The 15000-nt window shown below is 49.0% G+C and overlaps 1 protein-coding gene across 1 annotated transcript in view; it reads right to left on the bottom strand.

Moving 5' to 3' along the window:
- Nucleotides 1–15000, bottom strand: part of me1 (malic enzyme 1, NADP(+)-dependent, cytosolic) — a 119521-nt gene that overhangs the window by 73433 nt on the left and 31088 nt on the right. The window contains exon 2 of the mRNA XM_062538251.1: nt 5393–5526. Coding sequence (XP_062394235.1) covers nt 5393–5526 — 134 coding nt within the window. The remainder of the gene's footprint in view (nt 1–5392; nt 5527–15000) is intronic.

The raw sequence follows: 15000 nt of genomic DNA on the forward strand, positions 1-15000 counted from the left end.
CCACGTCAACATCCGACATCTTCAGAGTTTATTTCAGGCTATAAACATAAGGTTCAGCATTGTACAGTAGATCCAACCACTGCATCATAAGTCCTGGATTCAAAAACAATAGGAAAGCAACCCGAGAATACTCCAAAAGCACTGTGTGCCGAAAGACTCTTCATCAACAAGCTAAACATCATAGTCCAATGAAGTAATTGCCAATGGGGCATGTTCAAACACTGGTTTTAGGCAGTCACTTTGCTTTGTCTGGATTGGGTTTCGCCTCTCCCATACCCATCTAGTGCACTCAAGTGAACTGTTTAATGATGGAGAGTTGAAAAATGAAGGCCATTATGAAAGTAGTTCCGTACAGCAACCCCTGCATGGCGGCCCCTAACAGGTGTTCTGGACCAGTGAGAGTCGGAGAACACCCACTAAAGGGGATTCCCCCCGCTGCAGTATTGCGCAACCCTGTTAGAACATACAGGCTGTGAACAGCGGCCCTCTAAATAACCCCAAAGTGTTTCTGAGTGGCCCGCAAAAGCAGACGTGAAGTTCCGGAATCCAATTCCAGATAATGAGGTAGAATGTCCGCCCATGGAGGGCTCTGTTGAAGCAGCTCCACTACAGTATAGTGCTCATGTGTCCTGGCATTGAGTGGCAGTGGGCCCAGAGAGCGCTCTGTTAAAGAGGCTCCAGTGGTGCTGATGGTTGGCACTCAGTGGCATTCAGTCCATAGAGAGCTCTGCTGGAGGAGCAAGTGGCTGCCATTCTTGGCACGGAGAGGCTGTCATAGTATGGGGGGGAGTGAGCGTACACACAGGCGGCCATTTAACATGAAGTGTTTGGGCTGTGGTAACAAGCGTGTGAAACTGAGCACTGGGAAAAAGACTGTTCCCCCACTCTCAGTGTGCCGCTCTCTGTCTCTCTTTCTCTCTCTCTCTCTCTCTCTCTCTCTCTCTCTCTCACTCTCTCAGACACACACACACACACACTGCTGCTACTGCTACGCCCAGGGTTTGGCGGTAGAGGCCTCTTTCAACCCCACCCCACCCCAGCCCTGACCTGTTTCTCCCTCTCTCATTGTTTATCTCTCTGTTGATCTTTCCATCCACTTTTCTTTCTCTCTCCACCATTTCTCATCATTCTTCCTTTTCTTTCTCTTCCCACCATTCCTCATCCTTCTTCCTTTTCTTTCTCTCTCCACCATCCCTCATCATTCTTCCACTCTCTCTTCCACTCCCTCAGTCCCTCTCTTTCTCAATCTCTCCATCTCACTTTCTCACGCTGTTTCTACTCACTCCTTCTCTTCCTCTCTCTCTCTCTCTCTCTCTCTCTCTCTCTCTCTCTCTCTCTCTCTCAGAGCGCATGTGCGGAGTGAGTGCTGGTGAGTGTGAGCGTGACTGGTTGCCGTCTGTGGCTTTCTATAATTTCTGTCTTTTTGTCCGTATTTATGCATGTTTGGTAGTGGGTATCACATTTAATAGCTGTTTCTAACGCCACTGATCAATTTGGTTAGTCTAAAATTACCGGAGCCCGCACGCAGCTTCTCAGCTGGTTGTAGCGGTGTCTCCGAGCACGATGGAGTTTGAAAACTTAACACGGCGTCATGGAGTCAAGGTAGTTTCTGACGCCACTGTTGAAGTTTGCAGTTTGGCAATAGGCGAGATAGTGGGGTACGATGATATTAAGTCGGCCTCTCGAATGAATAATGGTATTGTTCTTTTTTTGAGTACTGTGGAAAAAGTGGATTTAATTGTTAGTCGTGGCGTTGTGCTTGGTGGTGAGCTTGTCCCTGTCTACCCCCTTAGCTCGCCAGCGAAGAAAATACTGATTTCCAATGCTCCACCGTTTTTAAAAAGACAAAGCCCTTTCTGCTGCACTTTCACGTTACGGAAAATTGGTCTCCCCTATAAGGCACGTGCCCCTTGGGTGTAAATCACCGCTGCTTAAACACGTTGTCTCTTTCAGGAGACAGGTGTATATGGTTCTAGACAACCGTGATGAACTTAAACGAATTATCAGATTTAGAATTGATGACTGTGTCTATACCGTTTTTGTAACGTCGGATACAGTCATAAAGTGTTTCTGTTGCGGCAGTGCGGGTCACCGCGTTAGCGCGTGTCCTCGTCTGGCTGAGTCTGAAAATGTTGGTGAACAGGTGCCTAAAAGTGGTGTCGGGGCGAGTGCTTCTGTGGCGGTAGTGCCTGCCGTGGTTGTGTCTGCGGGAACCGGGTCTGTGGCAGAGGAGTCTGTTCCAGCCGGATCCCAAAGGGCCGGGCCTGAGGTGGAGGAGTCTGCCTCAGCCAGGCCTGGACGGACTGGATCCGTGGCGGGGGTATCTGCCGCGGAGCCTCTGGGAACGGGGCCTGAACTGGTAGGAGCTGTTGCGGAGGAGTCCAAGGGTGCAACGATGGAGTCGGTTGCGTCTGGCACGGCTGAAGTTCTACCGAGAGATGTTGCCGCGCCTGAAAGTGAGCTTGGTGGGTCGCCCGCTGTTTCGAGTGGGCCTGCTACACCTTCCCTTTCTGGGCTTGCTTCAGGTCACACAGTGGATGGTGGGATGGAGGTTGAAGCTCATGTGTTTAAAGTGCCCAAAAGAAAGAATAGCGTAGACGATGGTCGGAAAGATGTCAAATGTAAAATCTGCCCCACGGATAACAGCGGAACGGAAAGTGATGGTTACTCCACTGACTCCAGTAGTGTTTCTTACTCTTGTGATGAGAGCATGATTGTAATGTACAGCACTGAAGAAATCCGTAAGTTCCTGACTGAAACTAAGGGGAAAAGAGGGGTTCGAATTCAGAATTTTTTTCATGATGCTAAACAGTTTGCAAACGATGTCTGCCATCTCATGAGGGAGGGGGCTTTTGAGAGACGGGAAGTTTACCGTTTGAAGAACATTGTTCGCAAATTGAAACGGGAAATCAACCATGATCGTAAGCCTGATTAGTCTGTTAGAAGTGTGTATCTTGTTTTCTTTTGTTTATGACCGTTTTTTGCAATGCTGAAACGTTTCAAGGAGACGTTTTCTTTTTGTTTTGTTTTCTATCTGTGTCGTCTGCAATGCTATTGGAACTGCTGATATGTTGTTGTGTGGGCCTCCTGCTTGACCTGTGATGGACAGTGTGCTTCCAATGATTCCATTCTTGTTTCTGATTCGAAACCTTACTCGTGCCTATTGTTGGCCTATGGTGTCTTTTTTTTTGTAACCCCTTTGTGAATAATGTCACTTAATTTTTTGTTTTTGTTTTTTGGGGTTGTGTTTGTTGTACTGATGTCCTAAGTTGGTCTCAAATAAAGTTTTCATAAAATCAAATCAAATCTCTCTCTCTCTCTCTCTCTCTCTCTCTCTTCCACTCCCACCATGGCTGGCTCTCTCTCCCTCTATCACTGCTCCCAGCCCCTTCACTCACTCAGTGTGTCTGCTTCTGATGTTCCCCTCTGGCACAGGCACTCACAGTGAGTCAGCGTCAACAGCACAACGTTATAAAAACACCATTACAACGATGAGTCAATGAACCACGCGCAGTTATTGGAACCCAGTCGCCGAGCCCTTCTCTCTCTCTCTCTCGGCCTCTCTCTCTCGAAGACGAGTGCAGTCCAATCCTGATTGCGTCCTCCGCTGGCTGTGAGAGGGTGGTGGTGGTGGGGGGGGGGGGGTCTTATATTCTCTCCCTGCCTGCCATGCAGTTTGGAGTCCGCATGGCCTCTCCGGAGTCCAGAGAATGAGACGGCCAACATCTCCAGACACTCACATTCTGTCTGCAGTGTGTCAGAGTGCTTTGAGCGCCCGGCGCACTGGCGGGGAATTTTCAAAGGCGCTGGTGTTTGTTTTCTGTCCCTCAGTGTCCGACGCGAGAAAGAAAAGAAAAAAAGGGGGGGGGGGGGGGAACGCAATCCCTTTGTGTGCACAAAGGTCCGTCTCTTTTACCTCACACACAGGTGGGCTCCTATCAGCGCCACGGCAACAAAAGAGGGTTCTTTCTGAATGGCTAGAGCTCTCTGCACTATTCCCAAAACAAATATTTGCTCTGGAAAGTGTTGGCGTGCTGCCTAGTCTTTCTCAGCCTCAACACCGGAACAAAACATCTCAAACAGCACATTTGAAAGGGTTGGGGGGAGTTATGAATAGCGCATATTTTCGACATGGGTCACTTCTCTCTAAGCGGCTGTGTCCGGCAGTAAATATCTAAATCAGCTCGGGGAGCAAGAGCACAGACTGTAATGTAAACAAAACAAGGCCCAGAAGAATGACAGGCTGGACAGGACTGTCCACGTCTTAATAAAACAGACCGTGACCCCGAGAGTTCAAGGCACTGCAGCGCTACGAGACGGAATGTCAGTGACCATCAGAGGGCCATGGGAAAAATACTCAGCATCCAGTCTTTTATGACGGCTGTTTTGGAGGGCTGGTATAGCAACCCGGGTGCTGTGGCTGGTGGAAAGAGGCTGGGAATCGAGCAGGGGCCGACCGCAACCGCATGCCCTCGTCCGCTGGTGCCATCTTTCCCCTGCTGGCACTCTGCGACATGTGGCAGCGTGCCCGGAGCCCATGGCATCAGAGAGGGCACCCCGGCGCAGCGTGAACTCAGGAGGAACAAGTGAACCCGGCCGGTCCCTTTGTGCTTAGTCACACATGACGAATGAGGAGATGAAAGCTGGCCTTGGGAAACAGCCGGAGGATGCTTGCACACACTGGGACACAGTGTGCGTGTGTGTGTGTGTGTGCGCTTGCACACACTGGGACCAGAGCTGGAACAGCTACGTTTGGTCGCATTAATAACTGTTAATCAAGAGGCAGTGTGTGTGTGTGTGTGTGTGTGTGTGTGTGTGTGTCTGTGTGAGTGTGTCTGTGTGTGTGTGTGTGTGCGTGCGTGCGTGCGTGTGTGTGTGTGTGTGTGTGTGTGTGCGTGCGTGCGTGCGTGCGTGCGTGCGTGCGTGCGTGCGTGCGTGCGTGCGTGCGTGCGTGCGTGCGTGCGTGCGTGCGTGCGTGCGTGCGTGCGTGCGTGTGTGTGTAATGTCCAAACTAGCTGATGGTGCCAATGATGAATAACATGCCTAACAACAAGACAACAATCCTCTTGGGAATCATTAAAACTGGCCAATCAAAATAAAGATAAGATGGGGAAAATCACATATGCATAGCAAATACATCACCCATGCCTCGTCAGTACTGTCTGTACTGTACTGTCGTGCTGTACTAACGTGCTGTACTGTCCGAGTCTGTGTCTGTACGGACACCATGGTGTGTGTGTGTGTGTGTGTGTGTGTGTGTTTGTGTGTGTGTGTCTGTGTGTGTGTGTGTGTGTGTGTGTGTGTGTGTGTGTCTGTGTGTGTCTGTGTGTGTGTGTGTGTGTGTGTGTGTGTGTGTGTGTGTGTGTGTGTGTGGTCGTGGCTCTGGGCTCACCTGTCCAGGTCGTCCCTCTTCAGCTCGTAGTTGCGCAGCACCCGCAGCAGCTGGACGTCCTGGCTCAGGAAGCAGGGGGGCAGCAGGCCGTGGATGCCCAGCTGCAGACGCTCCTCCAGAGAGAAGGCCATGCCCTGCACAACACACACACACACGGCCATTACAGCTTACAGTATAACAACATCCGTTATGTGGTAATAACATGTAATGACACCCTATGGCATATACAGTCATTTCCCCGAATATAAGCCGCGGCTTATACATTTATTTTGCAAAATTTCTTCAGCTATGAGGTTAATACACGGGCGCAGTTAAAACGGTATTAATATGGTTTTGTTTCTTTTAACTTGAATGTATCCCCCTGAAACAGAAGGAAGAAGTGCAATTTGAAAGAGTTTGGATAGGCTCAGTCTTCTCAGCTGGAGTGTGCTCTACAGACTACAATGAAGCAGCACCTTCCAAACAGGTCATCCAGAACATCTCCTTGTTTCCTTGTCTTTTTCAGTAACCCGTCCTCCACACAGACAAACATTAACAAACACAGCCTCTCTCGCTCGGTCTCCTTCTCTTGTTTCCACTCAGTGTTTATTCATAGCGACGCTTGCCTCCCTCTAGGTAATCAAAGGGCACTGTAAGCACAGACTCTCCTGTCATGATGCAAATTGTCCTCCAACGCAAACATCTACTGAGGGAGCTGGCCACCAGGGCGCTCAGCTCATGCCCTCATCATCTGCATAAGCCCTCTCAGACAGAGGGAAGGAGACCTCATTTGAAGGTCAGCAGCTCTCCAGGAAAAACAGCTATCAGAAACACAACACCCTCTTTTGCTCGCTCAACATGCAACAGTTCTTCTTGCTATGCTGAGGGCGTCTCTACATCTTCAACATCAATGCTCAAATGCTAGACGACCTGCACCAGTCCACGAGATGAGTTAAAGAAACACTATGCAAGATTTTCACCTTTTCGAAGCCAGGAACTTATCCAGGAAGGATAAGTCGCAAGAAGTTTGCTATTTACAACAGCAGAGTAAAATACAAATAAATCATAGAGGGAGCATTACACTCAGCAAAAATACCTCAACATGGATAGTGTACCTTTAAGCCAAGGTATAGCATATGCTATGGAGATATTATTTTTCTACTGTAATATACAGTGTTGTGCATTTCATGGCAGGACAGGCAAACGTTCAACACTTGAGCATCGGCTTTCTTTGGTCTTTGTCCTCACAGGATTGGCAGCGTCGCCTCAGTACTCCTTCAGAACATATTTCACATTTATAGGGAGGTCTGGTCTAGCACCAGCAATAGATCAGAGTTGTTTGTCCTCTACAGTGAAGGGTTCATCCAAGTTCCCCATTATCTTGACTGACGCCTGCTGGTGTGTAGGTTATCATTTTAGTGGATAAAGATCCAGCAGCAATGTGTTTATTCCAGCACTAGCACTCTCTGGACACGGCAGGGGACCAGAAAAACATGCAGAGCTGCATGAGCTACAGAACCCCTAATATATCATGCGATAGGAAAAAACCTGCCCTTTTACTAGTTAAACGAGTACTGTATGCACAATCTCATTTCCCACACACCTCTTTAATTCAGTACGCTTTCAGAGACGTGTCAGATCCCCTCCCCTTTTCCCTGATTTCTGTATCTCAGGACTGTAACAAACACACACGCACGCGCACAAACACACACACACATACACACACACACACACACACACACACACACACACACACACACACAAAACACCTACCTAGGCCCCTACAGCTCCAACTGTGCATGCAATTTCCTATAGTGCTCTCTGTGTCTGCTCTCCGGCTATGCTAATGGTGGCCCTGCTAGCCACTGTGCTGCGGTCCCGTGCGAAGCGCCCGCCCGTGTCCTCCACACACCGAGATCAATGGGCACCACAACTGAGGGCGCGGCCACCAGTGGGCCAGCGAGAGAGGCTGTGGCCCCGGCCATAATGAGAGAGTATCTCCGTCATTACCACGCCTCTGGCAACCTCCGCGGGCCCTCTGCGGCTCAATGTAAACATACACACACACACACACACACACACACACACACACACACACACACACACACACACACACAGACTCACATACAGACACATATATACATGCACACAGACACACTCACAGACACGCACACACATACACACATACACACACACACACACACACACACACACACACACACACACACACACACACAGCTGCAGTCAGAACCTCGGTCCGTCCACACACACAGAGGCCCCAGCGGTCATATAGGCGGCTTTACTTCCAAGTGGAGTGGCCTGCATGCGTCTTTAACATGCGCTCATGTTAAGGGCTTCGCTCGTAAAAGCCGCGGCCCCGGTGGTACGAGCGCCCGAGGGCCTGATCGCATGCGGCACGGCACGGCGAGCTACACTGCGAAGCGCAATAAAATGTGTTCTTGACGCACTTCAAAAACCACAATCGACGACCACAGACAACTTTTTTTGTTCACCCCTGGCACCGAGCGTACTTCTGAAACTGCAGCCCATGGGCCATTAATAATGCTCCGTGTTTAGCTGGCTGTTCGTGAGTGGTGGCGCTGTCAGAAAGCTGAGTAGCACGCTACAGTGTCAAATATACACAACATCTACAGCAGGGCAGTGGTTCTCAAACTTTTTACCACCTCAGAGAACAATTGGCTCTCCAAGTACCACCATTATGACCAGCATTAAAACCTTCAGTAGCGTAGGCCAATTCAAATATATTTTACATTGTACATACTGTTTTGCACAGTTTTGTTTATTTATTTATTTTTTTCAAGACAGATGAAATGATTTTTCTTATATCATTTGAAGTGATTATTATGTCTTCATGAAATAAAACATCTTGGTACCACAGTTTGAGAACCACTGCACTAGGGAAAGCTAGATGCTAAGATGCTATAAAAAGCTTCTGCTAAAACAATCTGTGCAATAACCTAGAACATAACTTTGTTTAACAAAACATGACTGCTACACAGATGTAGGCAAAAGTCTGGACATATGGTGATTTGACAATGCTGAGCTGTATGGGAAAATAAAGTTTATTAAGACTACTAAACACGTACTTAGAAATGCATGGCGAGTCTTAATCCTAACTTCAAAAGATCATTGATGAGTGGAGTCTAAGACTGGAAATGATTATCTGTGATGGCTGCAGCTCTTTCATTTGGTGGGAGGAATGTGTTTATAGTCATGTTTCCCCATCAACACACACACACCTTCTCCCCACACAACCGATCCCACTACAATTCTTTATTCCCCTGACGCACTCCATACAGCCTGGCATCTATAAAAGCAGACCCAAACAGCCTTCATGAATAGGGTTTGGCCAAACTCCATGTAGCCTTGTTCCTCTGGTGCCAAGTCACTGTGTCCTTATGGGCCCAGACCTCAGGTTAATTTTGAAACCACTGGAAAAGCCTTTAACCAATCATCATTGACCACGATGGGATTGCTACACTTTCTACTCCACCACTAACGATATTAGGCTTTACCCAAACCCCACGGCAGGAAATCAACATCACTGCCCACATTGCATGATGGTACACATCCCTCTTGCTCCAGCTTGTCGCCGCCTTTGATGTTTGCTAGCGTTGCCAAGGCTGTTTGTGTCCCTTCTGAGCTCTAACTTTGCCGCCACGGTTGTAATGTTGCTACAGACATAATGTTGCATTAAAGCCACAGGACAGTCTTTAATGCAAGTTAAAAGAAACAAAACCATATTAATACCATATTACTGTAACTGCCCTCTTGTATTACTGTAACCTCATAGCTGAATACATTTTGTGAAATCAGTGTATAAGCTGTGGCTAATAGTTGGGAAATTACGGTAATAGATGGATCGATAGATACTGTAGATAGACAGATAGAGAGATAGATAGATAGATAGATAGATAGATAGATAGATAGATAACAACCACTGGTATGCATTTCAATCAATTCATTTTGAATGGCAGCTAATGATAATGCTAGATACAGTATAGCAGTGATTCTGGAATGACCAGGGGAAAAGAAGAGACGCAGACCACAGCCATATCCGGCGCAGATCTGGCCCGGATCTGGGCCATGCCTTGCATGTCAGCGCCACCATCTCTCCAAGCTCGACCACTGACCAACCACTGGGCTGCCCCAACCAGCACAGCACTAACCCCCACCTCACCACTGGGCATTGTAGTCGGACATACTGTACACACGAGGACACACTCACAACCACGTCAGCGGCCTCCAGGGACCACAGATCTCTACACCAGCGCAGCAACTGACCACTAAGTGACCAGGCTATTTATACACTCTATTATCAGAGAATCACACACTATTATCAAAGTAGCCATGTAAGATGAGTTTGAATGAAAGCCATTATGTAAGAGAAAATGGTTGGTTGAAATATCATTGTGTGTGTGTGTGTGTGTGTGTGTGTGTGTGTGTGTGTGTGTGTGTGTGTGTGTGTGAGTAAGTGTGTGAGTGTGTGTGTGTGTGTGTGTGTGTGTGTGTGTGTGTGTGTGTGTGTGAGAGAGAGAGCGAGAGATAGACAGAGATACATTAATGGAAGAAAAAGGAAAAAGAGAGATACATTAATGAGAGAGAAAGAGAGAGAGAGAGACAGAGAGAGAGATGCAGTTTGCATCCTGCAACTCTTTGGTCCTTGAGCGTTCTATTTGGTATTTGAATGAAATGCCTGTCAAATGGTTTGGTCAATGGCATCCTCCTAAAGATCAAACTGGGACTATTAGCAGACCAGCAATCAGCCACCACATTTACGGTACTTTCCTTTCAGACTGGAATCACTGCCTTCAGGCAATCATAAAACACCAACCGCAACTGACAGTGAATTTTCAACTGACAATGAAATTGCCAGCTACACCAAAACCCAGTCTTCCACAATGGAAGGCATCCCAGAAATGGACACAGCTCCGTGTACCAAAAAACCTTTAACAGGAGCTTTTAAAGCTTTATAAGATGATCAGGCACGGTCCAAGTCAGCCTTACTGCAGTTTGTCCATTGGACAGTATTTTTTCGAAGTGAACAAATAGACTTTTTAACACTGCCGGTCATTTCTTGTTTAGTAGTGTACGTATGCACACACACACACACACACACAGATACACAGACACACAGACACACAGACACACAGACACACAGACACACACACACACAGACACACAGACACACACACACACACACACACACACACACACACACACACACACACACACACACACACACACACACACACTGCCGGTCATTTCTTGTTTAGCGAGGCCACTCCAGTCTGGTGTGTGTGTGTGTGTGCTTCTGCTGACGTTGGGTGTTCGGCCGAACGTCTCTGCGAGGGAGGACGAGAGCACTGCCAGCTCTGAATTACAGCCTTGCTGGTAATTACACAAGGCCCTTCAGGCTGCTCGCTGGGGCTGGACGCTCTGGAGCGCGTCTCTCTCTCTCTCTCTCTCTCTCTCTCTCTCTCTCTCTCTCGCTCTCTCTCTCTCTCTCTCCCTCTCTCTCTCTCTCGTCAGTCATGAGTGCGCACGGGGCCCGTTTATGTGACTGTGCAGAGCTTTAAAAGGAGCTGACCATGTGGCATATTATAGACCGGACCAGCTGGTTTAAAATACACAGTCCGCCATGCGAGGCTTATTTACGCTTTGCCTGGAAAAAACAACACTAGGCAGACGAGGGCAAGCGCAGATCTCATCCAGCTTCTTCCGCGCAGCCAGCAAAGCACCACTTGATCGAAGGAAGACTATACAGAGACAACAGGAACATTAATGATGTTGTGACAGTCTGCTGCACGTTTCAGAGAGAGAAGGCAAGAGGACAGGGGGGTGGGGTGGGGGGGGGGGGGGGGAGAAAGGAAGATAAAAAGACAAAACAAAAAAACGACAACAACAAATGCCACCGCATCAAGTCCAGGACAGTGAGTCTAAACACAAGGCTTCAAAGCACCTCTGTGACTCATCCAGCGGACTCGAGCGGTCAGACAGCTCGGTGGACGTGGACGCTGAAAAGGCTCCTTGTCGAGGGGTGTAATGGAGACATCCGTGGCACTCCGCCCAACTGCCCAATTAACAGCCCCGACAATGGAGCGGGGGGCCGGGGGGGGGCAGGGGGGGGCGGGCGGTGTGGGTCAAGATTCCTCGTGGTGGGCACCATGGGACCTGAGATGGCATTGGAACTGGGGGGTGGGGGTGTTGCGCGGGGATATGGATGACTGGGCCAGAATGAGTCGTTTGGTCGTTTGAAGGCATGCATGGATGGCAAGATTAGAACCCTCATGCCCTGGAAGAGCTGGCATGGTCGCCGTGGGAAACGGCATATCAGGGAGGCTGGCAAGGGGCTGGCTGTTGATGGGCGCTGACACCCGTGTCGTTTGTGTTATACCCACAGCTCCGGGGTGACATGCAATACAGTACATCAACTCCCTGCTCTTGTCAATCCAAACACACAGTCACAGTCCGGACACAGGCACCAGACAGAGGAAGGGATGAGAGGAGAGGGGGCGCATTTGAGAGAGGAAGAGCAAGAGTGAAAGCAAATGAGACAGACAGACAGGCAGGCAGAGAGACAGACAGAAAGAGACAAACAGACAGGCAGACAGATAGAAAGAGACAGAACAAACAGAAAGCCACACAAAAAGAGACAGACAGACAGACAGAGATGGGGGTGAGAGAGAGGGAGAGAGAGAGAGAGAGAGGGGGGACAGAGAGAGAGAGAGAGAGAGAGAGAGAGAAAGGATCAAGAGCATGGGAGAGACAGACAGACCAAGAGAGAGACAGAGAGCAAGAAGAGAGGAGAGGAGAATAAACAAGAGAGATGAGATAAGTTTGCGTGGGAGAAAGCGATGAGGACAGATTGTGTTTAGATGGACCCCGCAGCACGGAGAGAGACGAAGACAAACATTTCCACACACACTCGTCAAGAGCGCTTCCAGGACGCGCGGCACCCGTGTCTCCCCCGAAACGAACCCCAGCGAGTTCCCATCGGCCTCAGGCGCCAACACCACTCCGACGTGGCTGGCACGGGCACTAAGGACAACTTGTAACAGCGCTTGAAAGAAAATAAACAACTTTCATAAAATTAGGAGAGACAGGATGAATGGGGGATAATGAGATTTCCATTGTTCATAAATAGCATGCGAGCAGAAAGTCATTACTTCTGCACGTTGGACTCAAGCAGGGCTGCCTGCAAAACGTGGAAACATAAACACACAGGAATATATGCACGTATGCACACACACACAAACGCGCACACACACACGCACACGCACACGCACACGCACACACACAGAAATGACTATCCACTAACACACAGTACTACACACACACACACACACACACACACACACACACACACACACACATCCACAAAGACACACACACACAAACACACACACACATCCAGCTGTCCATCTGCATGTAACCAGCTGGGACAACAGCTCAATGCAAGGCAATGCACTTTCCCTGAGACTGTGCAGGACAATACAGGATGGAACACACCACTGAGCAGATCAGAGCAGCAGCACAGGCAATGGCAGCGCGGCACAGGGAAGGGAAGGAACGCCTGAACGCTTCCACATGCAACTGACCACATCTGAGAGCCCCGGGCCTGCGCCAACACGTGCTGCCGTACCCGCAGGGCACTGCCACGGCCATGCCAGCGCCGCCATCTTTAGCCCAACCTGTAATCGGGCCCACTGGGCGGGACCACTGCCTGCCACCCTCCAATTCGGACCAGGCCGGCTGCATGCCCAGTAAGTAAAAAAAAAAAAAAGAAAGAAAAGGAAAAGGAAAGTAGGAAAAGAAAAAAAAAACAGGCCGCTGCAACGGAAACCAAATCATTAGGCTAGCAGACACTTTTCAGGAAAACTTCAAAGGCTACATGGCCTGCTTTAGAGCTGATAAAACCCCCTTGGACTTTTCCAAGGCTAGAAAAGTGGTTTCAAATGTGCTGAAGCACTGAGGGACCTCCTTCCCCATACAAGCTGCATTAGCTTCTCTCAAGCCCAGCGCCCACCGAACACGTACGCGGCGCGACACAACAAGATAAAAAATAAGAACTCCATTGTTTTTAATGGACCAAAGCCCACTAGAAACGTCTGCCGCGCGGCAGTTGCACAGGGTAAGAAAACTGTTCTAAAATTCTACACCGCTGAACGCCGTGTGCGGTGGACGCCGGCCTTCAGATGCCTCAGATAGAACCACACTCTGGAACCAATCACGGGCCTGACCCTCTCCAGAACCAGCAGCTGTCTGGAACCTGTAGAACGTTGTGTGCTATAAGGACAAACTTTAACACTAGCAACAGGAAAGCAAAGGAAGTAATATAACAGGAAACAGCCAGAAGTGCTGAGGTATGGGAACTAAAGGCAGTGGATTGAGGGATAGCGTTTCGGCTACAGAAACCATTCCATCTTACACTTGATTACACCAGAAACTAGGACATGCTTCAGAACTGCTATTTGGAAAGGCAGAAGGTGTTTATCGCAAATTGATTTGTACAAATAGTGCCAATCAAAGTCTCACATTAGTAGGGACTAAACAATGGTGTCATTCAGAAGCACTTCTGCTAATCTCAGTGACTACCACATGAGATATTTAACTTACAAATGTTCTAACTGGCTTTTATATAGCCACACAAGTCCAAGTCAAATCAAGTCCCTCAAAAATACACAGCAGTCTTCATTTCTTGTTTCCTAATTTTCACTTGGCCCTGGCACCTCATCTGTCATGGCGATGTTGACGTTCTAGTCTACGAGCGTTTTCTGCATGCTTGGGCTACCACGCCTCTACGGCGCTACAGCGCTACGGCTACAGTGCTAAGGCCCATGAGGAGCTTGGTGTGAGGCCACAGCGACACACACAGCGACACACACACACACACACACACACACACACACACACACACACACGTCTACGAGCGTTTTCTTCATGCTTGGGCTGCCATGCCTCTACGGCGCTACAGCGCTACGGCTACAGTGCTAAGGCCCTATGAGGAGCTTGGTGTGAGGCCACAGCGACACACACAGCGACACACACACACACACACACACACACACACGTCTACGAGCGTTTTCTTCATGCTTGGGCTGCCATGCCTCTACGGCGCTACAGCGCTACGGCTACAGTGCTAAGGCCCTATGAGGAGCTTGGTGTGAGGCCACAGCGCCGCCGAACCACTGGGGAGGGTTGGCTTGGTGGGCAGCAATCTCAGTGAGTGAGAGGGAAAAGACAGAGAGGAATCCCAACTGAGCAAGACAGAGGGAGGACAGAGCTCTAAAGACACTGGAGGGAGACAATAGAGAGAGAAGGACAGAGAAGGGAAGAGATGGAGAGAGAGAAGAAAGTGAGAGAGACAGAGAAGGGAAGACAGAGCTCTAAAGACACAGGAGGGAGACAATAGAGAGAAGGGAGAACAGAGATGGAGAGATACAGGGAGAGGTGTGAAGAAAGGAAGAGAGAGAGACACAGAAGGGAAGACAGAGATAGAGAGAAAAGGAGAGAAGAGGGTAGAAAGTGAGAGAGACACACAGAGAAGGGAAGACAGATGGAGAGAGGCGGGAAGGAAGAAATACAGTAAGTAAGAGAGTAAGAAA

This window comes from Sardina pilchardus, chromosome 6 (genome assembly GCF_963854185.1).
Source record: "Sardina pilchardus chromosome 6, fSarPil1.1, whole genome shotgun sequence".
Lineage (NCBI taxonomy): Eukaryota > Metazoa > Chordata > Actinopteri > Clupeiformes > Clupeidae > Sardina > Sardina pilchardus.